General features: G+C 35.7%; 3 protein-coding genes across 4 annotated transcripts; 1 reads left to right on the top strand and 2 right to left on the bottom strand.

Moving 5' to 3' along the window:
- Nucleotides 1-3,629: 3,629 nt before the first annotated feature.
- LOC133334696 (maltase A3) lies at nucleotides 3,630-6,385 on the bottom strand. The gene is made up of 5 exons (XM_061543028.1): nucleotides 5,865-6,385; nucleotides 5,538-5,791; nucleotides 4,129-4,779; nucleotides 3,924-4,067; nucleotides 3,630-3,750 (listed from the first exon to the last, which is right to left on the bottom strand). Exons 1-5 carry the CDS (start codon nucleotides 6,285-6,287, stop codon nucleotides 3,675-3,677), a joined length of 1,548 nt encoding a protein of 515 aa, XP_061399012.1. The 5' UTR covers nucleotides 6,288-6,385; the 3' UTR covers nucleotides 3,630-3,674.
- Nucleotides 6,386-9,824: 3,439 nt separating this feature from the next.
- LOC133334694 (maltase A3-like) lies at nucleotides 9,825-12,814 on the top strand. 2 transcript variants are annotated; one of them, XM_061543026.1, is made up of 6 exons: nucleotides 9,825-10,223; nucleotides 11,482-11,934; nucleotides 12,000-12,308; nucleotides 12,366-12,451; nucleotides 12,512-12,655; nucleotides 12,726-12,814. In XM_061543026.1, exons 1-6 carry the CDS (start codon nucleotides 9,840-9,842, stop codon nucleotides 12,790-12,792), a joined length of 1,443 nt encoding a protein of 480 aa, XP_061399010.1. In that variant the 5' UTR covers nucleotides 9,825-9,839; the 3' UTR covers nucleotides 12,793-12,814. The 2 variants fall into 2 exon arrangements, with proteins under 2 accessions (XP_061399010.1, XP_061399009.1); XM_061543025.1 differs by having other exon boundaries at nucleotides 12,000-12,451.
- Nucleotides 12,815-14,506: 1,692 nt separating this feature from the next.
- On the bottom strand, nucleotides 14,507-18,656 carry LOC133334688 (maltase A2-like). The gene is made up of 4 exons (XM_061543018.1): nucleotides 18,159-18,656; nucleotides 17,705-18,081; nucleotides 14,684-15,436; nucleotides 14,507-14,582 (listed from the first exon to the last, which is right to left on the bottom strand). Exons 1-4 carry the CDS (start codon nucleotides 18,654-18,656, stop codon nucleotides 14,507-14,509), a joined length of 1,704 nt encoding a protein of 567 aa, XP_061399002.1.
- Between the last annotated feature and the right edge of the window lie 478 nt (nucleotides 18,657-19,134).

The following is a 19,134-nucleotide window of genomic DNA, read 5'->3' on the forward strand; positions in this document are numbered from 1 at the left end:
AAAACTATATATGGGAGCTATATCTAAATCTGAACCAATTTTTACGAAACTTAACACACGTCTTTCTAGACTTAATTCAGTACGCTATGCCAAAATTCGTGCAAATCGAGAGATTTTGAGGGACTTTGGTGCACTATTTTCCTAAAATCGGGCGAAACTATATATGGGAGCTATATCTAAATCTGAACCGATTTTTACAAAACATAGCACACATCATTCTAGACTTTATTCAGTACGCTGTGCCAAATTTCGTGCAAATCGAAAGATATATAGGGACTTTAGTAGACTATTTAACTAAAATCGGAGAAAGCTATATATGGGAGCTATATCTAAATCTGAACCGATTTTCACGAAACTTAGCACACATCATTCCGGACCTAATTTAGTACTCTGTGCCAAATTTCGTGCAAATCGAATGATATATGGGGACTTTGGTGCACCATTTACCTTAAAAAATCTACGCCTTATGAAGGTCATTGAAAAGTATTATTTAAAAAATTTTCGCCCCCATGGGCCCTCATAAATCCCTCATTATATGATTTATGTTTCATAATAAATTAATTTCTTTTCCTTACTGATATATTGTTTCCTTACATCCAATCCCTATAAATTAAAAATCACTTCAAGTTTATTGCCTCTTGACACATCAGCCCCCTCTGTGGAGTAGAGCACCATTTTATGGAATTTTCTGTTTATATTTATTGAAGCATTTTATAAATAAATACTTTATCAATGGTCATTCAAAAACAGAATGAACAAAATATAGCAACAACAACAACAAAAACACTAATGAAGTGCAATCAGAGTGCATTAAAAAATAGCAGAACACGATAATTGAACGTGAAAATGGAACAAAAATAAACATATTTCCATATCTATATTGGCAGCTTGAAAAAATATAAAAAAAAATGCACGCCTTGCTCAAAAAAATATGTTTAAACCAGTAAGGAAAGAAGAAAGTATATGATACCCTTCACCGTTTTGGGTATATTCTACATATGTATCCTAACAGACGTTCCCTTTTTGAAGAAACATTGACATGAAATTGAACGAAGTAAAATATGTGATTTTTATCTTTAAGCTAACCGGCTTACATCAATTCCAACACATGTCATTCTGCAACCTATTCCATACCATTTTCAAGAAAACTTGACACACGAAAGGTTATAGTAACTTCAGTACATGGTACAAAATTGTGTGCCGGTCAGCCAATTATTGGGTCTTTAGTGCACAATTTAAATTAAATCAGTCGAAAATATATATTGGAGCTATATCTAAATCTGAACTGATTTTCACGAAACATCGCACACTTCATTCTGGACCTAATTCAGTATCATATGCCAAATTTCGGGCAACTCGAAAGATATATAGGGAATTTGGAGCTCCAATAACCTTGGATCGGACAAAAATATATATGGGAGTTATATATAAATCTGATCAGATTTTCTCGAAACTTGGCACGCGTCATTTTGGACCTAATTCAGTACGCCACATCAATTTTCGTGCAAATCGACTTTGGGACTTTGGTGCCCCATTTACCTTAAATCGGAGGAAAATATATGGAAGCTATATATAAATCAGAACCGTTTTTCTCGAAACTTGACACACGTCGTTCTAGACTCAATTCAGTACTCTATGCTAAATTTCGTGCAAATCGAAAGATATATAGGGACTTTGGTGCACCATTTACATGAAATCGGACGAAACTATATATGGGAGCTATATCTAAATCAGGACCGATTTTCACGAAATTTGGCGGACATCATTCTAAGCTCAATTCAGTACGTTAGGCCAAATTTCGTGCAAATCGAAGGATATATAGGGACTTTGGTGCACCATTTACATGAAATCGTACGAAACTATATGTGGGAGCTATATCTAAATGTGAACCGTTTTTCTCGAAACTTTGCACACATCATTCTGAACCTAATTCAGTACGCTACATCAAATTTCGTGCAAATCGAAAGATATATAGGGACTTTGGTGCCCCATTGACCGTAAACCGGACGAAACTATATATGCGAGCTATATCTAAATCTGAACCGATTTTCTTGAATTTCAATACGGTTCGCCCTTGGACCAAATAAGTGACCTTTGTTTAAAATTTAACATATACAGGCGGAAAGATGGAGAGACGGACTGACGGACATTCATAAATCGACTCAGAAAGTGATTCTATGCATATTCTCAAAAGGGACCATGTGTCTATCTTGTCCTTGCCTGTTACATACATATGCACAAAGACATAATACCCTGTAACACAGTGTGGTGAAGGGTATAAAAATACACGCCTTTGACAGCTACCTTTTGGTAGCTGCTCGTAAAAATATTTTAAAACCAGTGAGCGGAGCAGTATAGTCGGACGGGGCCGACCATACGATACCCTACACAACTACCACAACAGAACTCTATCTTTCTGCGGATGTTTATTCCGAGCCTGATTAATATTTCGTGATAGTTCCACGCTCTTGCCCGATTAGAGGTCAACAGCACCTTTCCTTACACTGCCATATTTTTCGAATATCACCAATACTCAGTACATCTCTTCTTATTACTTGCCCATGATTCCTTTACCGTGGGTTGTGTTCGGCCTATAATCGTAGCCTATAGATCGAATCGAAAAAAAAAAACCAAAAAATGAGTTATATGATCATCACCGAAAATTATAGGCGTTGTCCTTGACCATAACTGGAAACTCATGGAACATTTCAAAGCGATCAGCGCTATATTTCCGACTTCTAGTGTGGTAATGATTTATTAAATAATATCTGAATACGTAAGCACCTGTATAACTATGTTGTATAGGGTATAAAAATCCACGCCTATATGTGGACCCTAAAAAAATATTTTAACAAAATCCACGCCTATATGTGGACCCTAAAAAAATGTTTTAACAAAATCCACGCCTATATGTGGAACCTAAAAAAATATTTTAACAAAATCCACGCCTATATATGGACCCTAAAAAAATATTTTAACAAAATCCACGCCTATATGTGGACCCTAAAAAATTTTTTTAACAAAATCCACGCCTATATGTGGACCCTAAAAAAATATTTTAACAAAATCCACGCCTATATGTGGACCCTAAAAAAATATTTTAACAAAATCCACGCCTATATGTGGACCCTAAAAAAATGTTTTAACAAAATCCACGCCTATATGTGGAACCTAAAAAAATATTTTAACAAAATCCACGCCTATATGTGGACCCTAAAAAAATATTTTAACAAAATCCACGCCTATATGTGGACCCTAAAAAATTTTTTTAACAAAATCCACGCCTATATGTGGACCCTAAAAAAATATTTTAACAAAATCCACGCCTATATGTGGACCCTAAAAAAATATTTTAACAAAATCCACGCCTATATGTGGAACCTAAAAAGATATTTTAACAAGATCCACGCCTATATGTGGACCCTAAAAAAATATTTTAACAAAATCCACGCCTAAAAAATATTTTTAAAAAATCCACGCCTATGTTGGCTGTTTGAAAAAATATTTTTAAAAAATCCACGCCTATGTTGGCTGTTTGAAAAAATATTTACCACGTTTTCCTTCAAAATAAATTCCAGTTTTTTTTTCATTTATATCATTTGCATATTTATTATTTTTTTGTATTTAAATATTTTCTAATTAACATTACCACATGACCATATCAGGACCAACGATTAAACTTTTACAGTTGACCTCAAAACCACAGCTTCTTTGGGTAGCAACTCAATTTTATTGCTCGAAACTTTATCGCTGCAAAAACAAACACACACACACACAAAACAAAAGAAAAAATTCCCAAATGAATTTAAAGGCAATTTAAAACTTCAACTCCCAAAAAGAGAATTGAGGAAGAATAAAATTTTAGACGAAGACAATTTAAACGACAATTAAAAGACATTTAAAAGTCTAGGGGAAGAACTTACCCTTTGCGGCGGATTGACTTATCACTGAGGACCACATATTCAAATTCGGAGGGTAAATTCTTAAAGACATCGTTTAAGTTTACGATTTGTGTTGAATCGAAAATATTCATGAGGGTAATGTATGTGTAATCTTTGTAAAGGGAACTGAAATGTATAAGAAATAAAATTTAATTTTACAAATTATTATCATTTCCTCTCCACTCACCGCTTAATACCCAAAACATCATGACTGAAGGCCTTCACCTCTGTCTCACCCTCCCTCAAGGTATCCTCAGATCTCAATTGTTGCAATTGCTTGAAAATATTCAAGTGACTCCTCGCAATACCTCTTTGCCTTTTCAAATTATCCATTTTATAATTCGGGCTCACCGGCAACCAGGTTGTGCTACCATCTGAAAATCCGGCATTTTTCTCATCATTCCACTGGAAGGGGGTACGTGCTGGATCCCGTGACCTATATTCATAACCATCTTCATGGCCGTTACATGCCTGTGGATCCACAGTCTCCTCCCATGAAATCCATACATCGGTCATACCAATTTCCTCACCATTATAGGTAATACTACACCCGGGCAGGGTCAACAACATCATATTGAACATATCAATACGATCGGCTCCGAAGCGAGTACCAACACGATTTTTATCATGATTACCCACCACCCAATTGGCGGTACGTCCTGCCGGCATTTTACTCAGCCATTCATTAATTAAATTGGCATAATGATAGGCATCCGAATCGTTCCACAAATAACTGATCATTTGGAAATTGAAGGGTATTTGAGCACCCTCGGCTGTGGAATTTCCATAATATTCCATGACAATTTCAATGGGGGACCATGTTTCAACCATGAGTATTCTAGGGGAAAAGGAAAAAATATTTTAAAAAATCCACGCCTTTATGAAGCCCCGAAATTTTTTTTTTAAAAATCCACACCTTTATGAAGCCCCTAAAAATATTTTTAAAAATCCACGCCTTTATGAAGCCCCGAAATTTTTTTTTTAAAAATCCACACCTTTATGAAGCCCCTAAAAATATTTTTAAAAATCCACGCCTTTATGAAGCCCCGAATTTTTTTTTTAACACCTTTATGAAGCCCCTAAAAATATTTTTAAAAATCCACGCCTTTATGAAGCCCCTAAAAATATTTTTAAAAATCCACGCCTTTATGAAGCCCCTAAAAATATTTTTAAAAATCCACGCCTTTATGAAGCCCCTAAAAATATTTTTAAAAATCCACGCCTTTATGAAGCCCCGAAATTTTTTTTTTAAAAATCCACACCTTTATGAAGCCCCTAAAAATATTTTTAAAAATCCACGCCTTTATGAAGCCCCGAATTTTTTTTTTTAAAAATCCACACCTTTATGAAGCCCCTAAAAATATTTTTAAAAATCCACGCCTTTATGAAGCCCCTAAAAATATTTTTAAAAATCCACGCCTTTATGAAGCCCCTAAAAATATTTTTAAAAATCCACGCCTTTATGAAGCCCCTAAAAATATATTTAAAAATCCACGCCTTTATGAAGCCCCTAAAAATATTTTTTAAAAATCCACGCCTTTATGAAGCCCCGAAAATTTGTTTAAAAAATCCCCGCCTTTCCCTTCCTTGACTCACCTCTCATCCCCTCCATTCTCCTTCCAAAAATCATCCAAAACCTGACGCCATTCATAAACCAAGTGAGGAGTCTCCGGTTGATCAACCGTATAGATGTGATGGACATAGCCATAATCATCAGGGTCATCGGTCCAATCATTGCGAGGTTCATCCGGATAATTACCCTCAGCATCGGGCGCCACTTCGAAGGCATGATAAATGGCATCGACACGGAAGCCATCAATGCCTTTGCGTAACCAGAAACGTAAAATTTCCTATAAAGAAAATTAAAAACAAAAAAATATTACATCCCCTCCTTTTCTCCCCCTCCTCCCCCTCTCTACTTACATTCATTGCCTCACGAACTTTGGGATTACGAAAATTAAAATCCGGTTGTTTTTTATGGAACTGATGTAAATAGTACTCCTGTCTGCCTTCATGCCATTCCCATGCCGAGCCACGGAAAACACTTACCCAATTATTGGGTACCGTCCTGGTGCCATTGACAATTTTACCCGGATGCCAAACATAATAATCTTTATATTCCGGATCACGGGCAGCCGATTTGATAAACCATTCACATTCATCACTTGAGTGATTGGGAACAAAATCCAAAATGATACGCACTCCCAATTCTTTGGATTTGCGCATCATCTCCTCAAAATCTTCCATGGTCCCAAAGAGTGGATCAACTTCGGTGAAATTTGAGATGTCATAACCAAAATCTGCCATGGGTGATTTCAAGAATGGTGACAACCACGTGGCAGCCATACCGATTTCTTTCAAATATGCCAATTTACTGGTGACACCTTTTAAATCCCCGATACCATCACCATCGCTGTCCTTAAAGGATCGAGGATATATTTGATAGAAAGAAGCAGTCTCCCACCATGCCTTCTTGGCTTCCACATGGTTGGAATAAATTCCCAATAGTAGCACCACCAGACAGCAATGTGTCCACTTCACCATCATGACGTCGTTTGATTGATTTATGCGACTGAATGAATTTTTTCTTCAGTTCTTCCATCAGGGCAACTCGGACAGGCTCAGCCATCGGTTTTGTTGTATTCGATAAGGGTAATTAACAATCTATGTTTGCTAATCTTTATTTGACCATAATATCGGAGAAAAGCTAAACGCTTAATCGATTGAGTTTTGTTTAATATTTCATCTTTATCTTTATGACCCCATCTATTTGGTTTTATAGGGAAATTTTTTTGGTAATTAGTTTCTTGGGAAACATATGGTGATACAATAACCCAGTAAACTAATTTGATATGAAGGGGGAGGGAAACTGAAAGAGAGATTATATGATAGCTATGTTTAGATATATTGAAGCCCATGTTTATATATATATATATATAAAAGCTATATCGAAATCTGAACCGATTTCATGGAAACTGAACGAATTTTCACAAAATTAAACACACATCATTCTAGACTTAATTCAGTACGTTATATCTAAATCTGAACCGATTTTTATGAAATTAAACACACATCTTTCTAGAAATAATTCAGTACACTTTGCCAAATTTCGTGTAAATCGAAAGATATATAGGTACTTTCGTGCACCATTTACCTAAAATCGGGCGAAAATATATATGGGAGCTATATCTAAATCTAAACCGATTTTCATGAAACTTAACACACATCATTCTAGACCTAATTCAGTACGCTGTGCCAAATTTCGTGCAAATCGAAAGATATATAGAGACTTTATTACACCATTTATATTAAATCGGACGAAAATATATATGGAAGCTATATCTAAATCTGAACCGATTTTCACGAAACTTAGCACACATCATTTTAGGCTCAATTCAGTATGCTGTGCCAAATTTTGTGCCAGTCGAGAGATATTTAGGTACTATGGTGCATCATTTACCTTAAATCGGACAAAAATATATATGGAAGCTATATCTAAATCTGAACCGATTTTCATGAAAGTTAACACACATCTTTCTAGACTTTATTTAGTACGTTATGCCAAATTTCTTGCAAATCGAAGGATATATAGGGACTTTGGTGCACCATTTACCTTAAATCGGATGAAAATATATATGGGAGCTATATCTAAATCTGAACCGATTTTCAGGAAACTTAGCTCACATCATTCTAGTCTCAATTCAGTATGTTATGCCAAATTTCGTGCAAATCGAAGGATATATAGGTATTTTCGTGCACTATTTACCTTAAATCGGACGAAATTATATATAAGAGCTATATTCAAATCTGAGCCGATTTTCACGAAACTTAGCACACATCATTCTAGGCTCAATTCAGTACGCTGTGCCAAATTTCGTGCAAACCGAGATATATTTCGGGACTTTGGTGCACCATTTACCTTTAATCGGATGAAAATATATATGGGAGCTATATCTAAATTTGGACCGATTTTCACGAAACTAAGCACACATCATTCTAGACCTAATTCATTACGCTATGCTAAATTTCGTGCAAATCGAAAGATATATAGAGACTTTGGTACGCCATTTACATTGAATCGGACGAAAATATATATGGGAGCTATATATAAAACTGAACCGATTTTTCCCAATTTCAATAGGGTTTGTCCTTGGGCCAAATAAGTGACCTATGCCAAATTTCATCCAATTCGAATCAAAAATGGGACCTGTACATTGTTTACAATGTAGCATGGAAAAAATCCACGCCTTTGGTAAGGCTTTGACAAAATATTTTTAAAAAATCCACGCCATTGGTAAGGCCTTGACAAAATATTTTTAAAAAATCCACGCCTTTGGTAAGGCCTTGACAAAATTTTTTTGAAAAATCCACGCCATTGGTAAGGCCTTGACAAAATTTTTTTAAAAAATCGACGCCTTTGGTAAGGCCTTGACAAAATATTTTTAAAAAATCCACGCCTTTGGTAAGGCCTTTTTGGAATCAATTCCCAGTGAATTGGTAATCGGATCCATCCTGAATACATCCCTAGTCAATGTCTTCTCTTAAGGCTCTCTTTCTCTCTATTACTGATTCTAATGAACTATTCTCATCCTTTTCTATTTATAAATGACCTTTCCCTACCTCTTTTTCATCACCTAACCTAATTCTTCTACATTCTACTTTAGAGTCATCGTTTATAGTGTCCAGATGTGTTGATTTAATTTTTTCTAATTTTTTCAATTTTTTTTCAAATTTTAATTTTTTATTATATGACCTATTTGAGGTCATAAATTATTTATTTTTCGTGTTATTTTTTGTGTGTGTTAGCTTAAGTGTTTTAAAAATAAATATAAACGTGTGCTACTATTAACTTGTAACGAAATTATTGAGTACCGCGCTATTTGTTCGTATTTTATTTTATCTGCACAGCAAGACAAATGAGAAGGTAATGAGAAAATACCAAACCACGAATCATAAATTAATTGACAATAATTTATGATTGTGGTAATCCACTTCTTAGTTGAAATTTATTGATAAACTATAGTGGTAAAATAATATGTCGATATTTGTAAAAAGAGACTAAGTTAATTTGTTAAAAATATTAAAAAAACCCAGTAATAGAGAGAAAGAGAGCTTTAAGAAATGAGAGTAAGTAGGGATGGATCTGATTAACCAATTCACAGGGAATTGATTCCAAATTTGTCACAATTTTTCCAGACGAATGGAAGAGGGGGTGGCGAGGATTATTTAAAAATATTTTTCAAGACCTTACCAATGGCGTAAAAAAGGTTTTTCAAATCCTTACCAAAGGTGTGGATTTTTTAAAAATATGTTTTCAAGTCCTTACCAAAGGTGTATATTTTATAGAAATATTTAAAAAAAATCCACGCTTTATATGGATCCTTGAAAAATATTTTGAAAAAATTTACTTTTTGACTTAGGTCATTTAAAAAAAAAATGGATGTTAAAAATGATTATGTTTATCACAACTGATTTACCATAGCTTTTCTGGTACGCACTGAAGATTATAAATCGGCAAGTTTAATTGAAAGTCACGACATTAGCCCACCGAACGGTTAACGGTAAAGAGGGCCAGAACCCCAAAACCTCGTACGAAAAAATGAGAGCGCTGCAAATAATTTGCCTTTTGGCCATACTACTGGGAAGCCAGGCTGCCGATCTCAAATGGTGGCAAACGGCCTCATTCTATCAAATTTATCCCCGGTCATTTAAGGACAGTGATGGAGATGGTGTGGGCGACTTAAAGGGTAAGTCAGGGGGAGAATCTTCACCACAGATATTTTTTCTAAAATTAAAAATAAAAATATTTCTTTTCTTCCAGGCATTACCCAACAATTGCCCTACTTGAAAGAAATTGGCATCACCGCCACCTGGCTATCACCCATTTTCACTTCACCCATGGCCGATTTTGGTTATGATGTTGCCAATTTGACGGAAATTGATCCCATCTTTGGTACCATGGAAGATTTTGAAGCCTTGATTTCCAAGGCAAAGGCCATCGGCGTTAAAATTATTTTGGATTTTGTACCCAATCATACGAGTGATGAATGTGAATGGTTTATTAAGTCGGCTGCCCGTGATCCGGAGTATAAAGATTTTTATGTATGGCATCCGGGTAAAATTGTCAATGGCGTTCGCCAGCCACCCACGACATGGATAAGTGTTTTCCGTGGCAGTATGTGGACATGGCATGAAGGGCGTCAGGAATACTATTTGCACCAGTTTCATGCCAAGCAACCGGATTTGAATTATCGCAATCCCAAAGTTATGGATATGATGAAGGTAAGGGATAAAATACTCATTAAAAACCACGCCCCCTTTCTGGAAAGCCTTGGAAAAGATATGTTTAAAAATCAAGGCCTTGTGTGGCCCGCGTAAAAACATTTTAAAAAATCCAGCCTTATATAGATCCTTGAAAAAATATGTTTAAAAAATATCCACGCCTTATATAGACTCTTGAAAATATATTTTAAAAAATCCACGCCTAATATAGGACCTTAATTTTAGACCTTGAAAAAATCCACGCCTAATATAGGACCTTAATTTTAGTCCTTGAAAAAATCCACGCCTAATATAGGACCTTAATTTTAGTCCTTGAAAAAATCCACGCCTAATATAGGACCTTAATTTTAGTCCTTGAAAAAATCCACGCCTAATATAGGACCTTAATTTTAGTCCTTGAAAAAATCCACGCCTAATATAGGACCTTAATTTTAGTCCTTGAAAAAATCCACGCCTAATATAGGACCTTAATTTTAGTCCTTGAAAAAATCCACGCCTAATATAGGACCTTAATTTTAGTCCTTGAAAAAATCCACGCCTAATATAGGACCTTAATTTTAGTCCTTGAAAAAATCCACGCCTAATATAGGACCTTAATTTTAGTCCTTGAAAAAATCCACGCCTAATATAGGACCTTAATTTTAGTCCTTGAAAAAATCCACGCCTAATATAGGACCTTAATTCTAGTCCTTGAAAAAATCTACGCCTAATATAGGACCTTAATTTTAGTCCTTGAAAAAATCCACGCCTAATATAGGACCTTAATTTTAGTCCTTGAAAAAATCCACGCCTAATATAGGACCTTAATTTTAGTCCTTGAAAAAATCCACGCCTAATATAGGACCTTAATTTTAGTCCTTGAAAAAATCCACGCCTAATATAGGACCTTAATTTTAGTCCTTGAAAAAATCCACGCCTAATATAGGACCTTAATTTTAGTCCTTGAAAAAATCCACGCCTAATATAGGACCTCAATTTTAGTCCTTGAAAAAATCCACGCCTAATATAGACCTTAATTTTAGTCCTTGAAAAAATCCACGCCTAATAAAGGACCTTAATTTTAGTCCTTGAAAGAATATGTTAAATAATCCACGACTAATAGAGGACCTTAATTTTAGTTCTTGAAAAAATATTTTTACAAAATCAACGCCTATTTTTAGTCCATGAAAAATATTTTAAATAATCCACGCCTAATATCGGACCTTAATTTTAGTCCTTGAAAAAATATTTAAAATAAAATGAATCCCTCTCTTTTCAGGACGTCTTCCGTTTCTGGCTGCGTCGTGGCGTCTCTGGTTTCCGTGTTGATGCTGTGCCTCACACTTTCGAAATCAGTCCCGATGCCGAAGGCAATTATCCCGATGAGCCTCGCAATCCCAATGTCAACGATCCCGAAGATTATGAATATTATCAACATATCTATACCACCAATCAACCCGAAACCATTGATATGGTCTATCAATTCCGTCAGGTGCTCGAAGAAATGGATCAAGAATTGGGTGGTGATGATCGCATTATTATGACCGAAGCCTATGCTCCGTTGGATGTGATTATGCAATATTATGGTAATAGTACTCATCAGGGTGCCCAGATACCCTTCAATTTCCAATTGATCAGTAATCTGAATAAACAATCGAATGCCTATCATTATGATGAGCTCATCAATACCTGGCTGAGGAATATGCCCGAGGGCAAGACAGCCAATTGGGTGGTGAGTATGCAGGAAATGGGATTCTAAAATCAAGCATCATTTAATTATGATATTCCCTTCCTTAGCTTGGTAACCACGACCAAAGTAGATTCGGCTCTCGCCTGGGTGAGGATCGCATTGATCTCATCAACACCTTGCTTTTGACCCTGCCCGGTTGCAGCATCACCTATAATGGCGAGGAAATTGGTATGACCGATGTTTGGATTTCTTGGGAGGAAACCGTCGATCCTCAGGCCTGTCAATCTAATCCTGAAAATTATGAACGTTTGACCCGCGATCCTGTACGTACCCCCTTCCATTGGAACGATAATCGTTTTGCTGGATTTACTGAAGGTAACACCACATGGCTACCGGTGGCTGATAATTATGGAACCGTTAATGTAAAACGTGAGCGTGGTATCTCCTACAGCCACTTGAATGTTTACAAGCAGTTGCAAAATCTGAGAAGAGAACCAACATTCCAAAAGGGTACGGGTGATGTTAAGGCTTTGAGTGAAAATGTTTTGGGTATTAAGAGGTAGGGGTTTCAGAATAATTATCAAAATGGAAAGGTAGTTATTTTTCGATTTCCTCTTAGATCCCTTGCTGGCGAAGCTACCTATGTTGTCCTGCTGAACATCAATGACTCTGTAGAGTCTCTGAATTTACATAGTGCATTCTCTGGCCTCTCTAGCTCAATGGAATATGTTGTGGTCACCGATCGCAGTCCCAGGCGCAAGGGGTAGGTTTCTAAGAGCTTTAATTAAATTTATAAAATTTGTAATAATTTCTATCCTTTGTAATTTTTGCAGAGATTTGGCCCACACCGATTCGATAACTTTAATGCCCAAGGAAGCCGTAGTTCTGAAGACTGTTTAAGAGGATATTTTTACCGTTATGATCTAACTTATAAAATAAAATAAAAAAATAGCTTTTAAAAATTTTACCTGATTTGGAGTTCTTTACTTTGTAAAATATACACAGGGACTTTGGTGCACCATTTATCTTAAATCGAACGAAACTATATATGGGAGTTATATCTAAATTTGAACCGATTTTCACGAAACTTGGCACACCTCATTCTGGACCTAATTCAGTACTCTGTGCCAAATTTCGCCCCAATCGAAAGATATAGAGGAACTCTAGTTCCCCATTTACCTTAAATCGGTCGAAAATATATATGGGAGCCATATCTAAATCTGAACCGATTTTCACGGAACTTAACACTTACCGTTCTAGCCTTAATTCAGTACGCTATGCCAAATTTCGTGCAAATCGGAAGATATATAGGGACTTTGGTGCACCATTTACCTTAAATCGGACGAATATATACATGGGACCTATATGTAAATCTGACCCGATTTTCACGAAACTTAACACACATCATTCTACTCTTAATTCAGTAAGCTGTGCCAAATTTCGAGCAAATCGAAAAGTATATAAGGACTTTGGAGCACCATTTACCTTAAATCGGACAAAACTATATATAGGAGCTATATATAAATCTGAACCGATTTTCTCGAAATTTGGCACACATCATTCTGGACCTAATTCAGTACTCTGCGCCAAATTTCGTGCAAATCGAAAGATATAGAGGAACTGTAGTTCCCCATTTACCTTAAATCGGTCGGATATATGGGAGCCATATCTAAATCTGAACCGATTTTCACGAAACTTAGCACACATCATTCAGTACTCTATGCCAAATTTCGTGCAAATGGAATGATATATAGGAACTTTGGTGCATCATTTACCTTAAATCGGACGAAAATATATATGGGAGCTATATATAAATATGAACCGATTTTCACGAAACTTAACACTCACCGTTCTAGCCTTAACTCAGTACGCTATACCAAATTTCGTGAAAATCGGAGGATATATAGGGACTTTGGTTCACCATTTACCTTAAATCGGACGAAAATGTATATGGGAGCTATATATAAATCTGAACCGATTTTCACGAAACTTAGCACACATCATTCTAGGCTTAATTCAGTTAGCTGTGCCAAATTTCGTGCAAATCGAAAGTTATTTAGGAACTTTGGATCACCATTTACCTTAAATCGCACGAAAATGTATATGGGAGGTATATCTAAATATGAACCGATTTTCACGAAACGTGGCACACATTATTTTAGGCTTAATTCAGTACGCTATGCCAAATTTCGTGCAAATCGGAAGATATATAGGGACTTTGGTTCACCATTTACCTTAAATCAGACGAAAATATATATGGGAGCTATATCTAAATCTGAACCGATTTTTCCCATTTTCAATAGGATTCGTCCTTGGGCCAAATAAATTAGCTGTGCCAAATTTCATCCAATTCGAATCATAAATGCGACCTGTACTTTATTTATAATTTAACGTGGACACGCCTTAGATATGCCTTGAAAATATTTTTTTTTTTTGTAACCACGCCTTATGATAGGCCCCTAAAATACATTTTTAGAAAATCCACGCATTTTATATTTTCGTTGTTTTTGTTTTTTATTATATTGTAATAACTTCACACACACTTGACATATTATCTTTGCCAACTCATTCAGCTCATATCAGCCCATTTGTGTAGATAATTGATTTATAAGCGTTATCGGCCCAACCAGCGCAAGACCACAGCTTCGTAGGGCATTAAATAAAAGCGGCCACTCAAATTTGCCTTATCACTATAAATGTAATAAAATAAACAAAACCAAAAAGAAAAAGAAAACAACAACAAAAATAAAAAACAAAATTCATTCCAAATTCTACCGCACTTCATACATACCCAATCGAGCGTGGCGAATGTGGACTCACTAGGGCATATTCATAGCTACGATTATTCAGATTTTCCACATATTCCATTTTGTTGCCCATATTAATAAGGACCATATATTCCTCTTGATCTGGAACAGCTCGCACAATTTGAAGAACCTGTTGCGACAGAGCCTTATAAGAGAAACCTCCCTTCTCTTTGAAATTGCGAAAAGCTGCAGTATGTTTAAGTTTCTGTAGACCCTTGAAAATATTCAAAGTACTGCGTGCTACCATACGTTCCGTTTCGACATTATAGGTCTTGTAATCATCGGCAATGGGTAGCCAGGTTGAGGGTCCCTTAGAAAATCCTGCATTTGGCAATGGTTCCCATTGCATGGGTGTACGTTCGGGATCACGATTATCACAGGAGATTGGAGTACATTCGGTAGGGACATTGGCCATGCCAATTTCCTCGCCGTAATAGGTCACGGAAGCCCCCGGCATGGTGTTAACAATAATGTTTAGCAAATCCACCTTATGGCGCCCCATACGATCGGCCACACGACCATTGTCATGATTACCCACAACCCAATTGGCTGTTTGATGATTTTTCCACATTGTGTCCATCCAATAGTTGGCAGAGTTTTCAACATCTTGGGCCGTTGAGAACCCGTTCAAATACATCAAATTGAAATTCATGGGTAAATGGGCTCCGGAATGGGTGCCATTGCCGAAGTAAAGGCTCAAAGTTTCCACAGAGGAATAGGCCTCGGCCAAGAGGATTCTGAAAAAGGGGGACAAGTTAAAAAATTACAAGAATAAACAAATGGCGCCCAACGTGAGGATCAACAAAATTTGTTTTTCTGAACTTGAAAAACTATTTTTTTAAAAATCCACGCCTTAAGGTGGACTTGAAAAATTATTTTTTTAAACCCACGCCTTAGGGTGGACTTGAAAAATTATTTTTTTTAAACCCACGCCTTAGGTTGGACTTGAAAAAATATTCTTTAAAAAATCCACGCCTTAGGTTGGACTTGAAAAAATATTCTTTAAAAAATCCACGCCTTAGGTTGGACTTGAAAAAATATTCTTTAAAAAATCCACGCCTTAGGTTGGACTTGAAAAAATATTCTTTAAAAAATCCACGCCTTAGGTTGGACTTGAAAAAATATTCTTTAAAAAATCCACGCCTTAGGTTGGACTTGAAAAAATATTCTTTAAAAAATCCACGCCTTAGGTTGGACTTGAAAAAATATTCTTTAAAAAATCCACGCCTTAGGTTGGACTTGAAAAAATATTCTTTAAAAAATCCACGCCTTAGGTTGGACTTGAAAAAATATTCTTTAAAAAATCCACGCCTTAGGTTGGACTTGAAAAAATATTCTTTAAAAAATCCACGCCTTAGGTTGGACTTGAAAAAATATTCTTTAAAAAATCCACGCCTTAGGTTGGACTTGAAAAAATATTCTTTAAAAAATCCACGCCTTAGGTTGGACTTGAAAAAATATTCTTTAAAAAATCCACGCCTTAGGTTGGACTTGAAAAAATATTCTTTAAAAAATCCACGCCTTAGGTTGGACTTGAAAAAATATTCTTTAAAAAATCCACGCCTTAGGTTGGACTTGAAAAAATATTCTTTAAAAAATCCACGCCTTAAGTTGGACTTGAAAAAATATTCTTTAAAAAATCCACGCCTTAGGTTGGACTTGAAAAAATATTCTTTAAAAAATCCACGCCTTAGGTTGGACTTGAAAAAATATTCTTTAAAAAATCCACGCCTTAGGTTGGACTTGAAAAAATATTCTTTAAAAAATCCACGCCTTAGGTTGGACTTGAAAAAATATTCTTTAAAAAATCCACGCCTTAGGTTGGACTTGAAAAAATATTCTTTAAAATATCCACGCCTTAGGTTGGACTTGAAAAAATATTCTTTAAAAAATCCACGCCTTAGGTTGGACTTGAAAAAATATTCTTTAAAAAATCCACGCCTTAGGTTGGACTTGAAAAAATATTCTTTAAAAAATCCACGCCTTAGGTTGGACTTGAAAAAATATTCTTTAAAAAATCCACGCCTTAGGTTGGACTTGAAAAAATATTCTTTAAAAAATCCACGCCTTAGGTTGGACTTGAAAAAATATTCTTTAAAAAATCCACGCCTTAGGTTGGACTTGAAAAAATATTCTTTAAAAAATCCACGCCTTAGGTTGGACTTGAAAAAATATTCTTTAAAAAATCCACGCCTTAGGTTGGACTTGAAAAAATATTCTTTAAAAAATCCACGCCTTAGGTTGGACTTGAAAAAATATTCTTTAAAAAATCCACGCCTTAGGTTGGACTTGAAAAAATATTCTTTAAAAAATCCACGCCTTAGGTTGGACTTGAAAAAATATTCTTTAAAAAATCCACGCCTTAGGTTGGACTTGAAAAAATATTCTTTAAAAAATCCACGCCTTAGGTTGGACTTGAAAAAATATTCTTTAAAAAATCCACGCCTTAGGTTGGACTTGAAAAAATATTCTTTAAAAAATCCACGCCTTAGGTTGGACTTGAAAAAATATTCTTTAAAAAATCCACGCCTTAGGTTGGACTTGAAAAAATATTCTTTAAAAAATCCACACCTTAGGTTGGACTTGAAAAAATATTCTTTAAAAAATCCACGCCTTAGGTTGGACTTGAAAAAATATTCTTTAAAAAATCCACGCCTTAGGTTGGACTTGAAAAAATATTCTTTAAAAAATCCACGCCTTAGGTTGGACTTGAAAAAATATTCTTTAAAAAATCCACGCCTTAGGTTGGACTTGAAAATATATTCTTTAAAAAATCCACGCCTTAGGTTGGACATGAAAAAATATTCTTTAAAAAATCCACGCCTTAGGTTGGACTTGAAATTTTTTTTTAAAAAAATCCACGACTTAGGGTGGACTTGAAAAAGTATTTTTTTTTTTAAATCACGCCTTAGGGTGAACTTCTAAAAATATTTTTTTTTAAAAATCCACGCCTTAGGGTGAAACTTAAAAATTAATTTTTAAAAATTCCCAGTATTTCCCCTTACCTTGTATCTCCACCATTCTTCGCCTGATACGAATCCAAAAATTCCCTCCATTCATATAACAGTTCGACGGTGGGATATTGATCCTTGGTATAAATATGATCATGATAATCATAACTATTGGGGTCAGAAGACCAACCCGATAAAGGTTCATCCGGATATGTACCATCATCGTTACGCTTTTCGAAAATGTGAGGCACCGCGTCGATGCGGAAACCATCAACACCACGATCCAACCAATATTCCAATACACCCAACATGTGTTGTCTCACCAAAGGATTGGAAAAATTCAAATCGGGTTGTTTATCCTGGAATTGATGCAAATAGAATTGCTGGCGTTCGGCATTCCAGGTCCATTGGGAGCCACCAAAAACGGAAATCTAAAAAATGATAATTTTTAAAATTTTAAATTATTACTTTGAGAGAGAGAGAGAGAGAGAGAGATGCGTTAACTTACCCAATTACTTGGCGGCAGTCGCTTCGAGTTATCCTCCGGATCCACCTTACCATCATCCCACACATAGAAATCCTCAAACCCCACCTCCCTTCTTATGGATTTTTGAAACCATTCACATTCATCGCTGGAATGATTCGGTACAAAATCCAAAATAATTTTCACTCCCAACTGTTTGGCCTTGGCGATCATGGCATCAAAATCTTCCAAAGTACCAAAAATGGGATCGATACGAGTAAAATTCGAAATATCATAACCAAAATCTGACATTGGCGATTCGAAGACCGGTGAAAGCCAGGTGGCCGTAATACCAATTTCTTTTAAATATTCCAAACGTGATGTAATGCCATTCAGATCACCCACACCATCGCCATCACTGTCCTGAAAAGAACGAGGATAGATCTGGTACAACGATGCACCTTCCCACCAATCAACTTTGGCTTCGATTGCCACGGAAGCCAAAACCAGGAGAGCTAAAGTCACTATTCTGTACCTCATCATTGATGTCAACTGACTGAACAACTGGCTTCAGGGTGAAATCGTTCGATTTTCGAAATGAAAATTCTTTATCGGATTTTTTTGTTATAATTTGAAATTGATTACCACTTTAATTGTAGGTGATAATGAGGGTTCGAGATAGACCAGAACTATGCTGTATTGGGTTAATAGGGGGAATGTAATCTTTATGGAACTATAATCAAAATAGCCATTTGGTTAGGTTTTCGATATTATTTTTTGCTTTTAAGATAAACATTATTTCAAATTGGGATATACACTGCGAAAAAAATGGACCAGAGCACCTTCAGGATTTCACAAAATAAATAGTTTTTTATACCCTTCACCACACTGTGGTACAGGGTATTATGTCTTTGTGCATATGTTTGTAACAGGCAAAAGGAAACGGAATAGACCCATGGTTCCTTTTTTGAGAATATAGTAGATCACTTAAGTCGATTTATGCATGTTCCAAGACAATGTG

The sequence above is a fragment of the Musca vetustissima genome, unplaced genomic scaffold (assembly GCF_032173495.1).
Source record: "Musca vetustissima isolate MV318-11 ecotype Yass unplaced genomic scaffold, APGP_CSIRO_Mvet_v1 utg43716, whole genome shotgun sequence".
NCBI lineage: Eukaryota > Metazoa > Arthropoda > Insecta > Diptera > Muscidae > Musca > Musca vetustissima.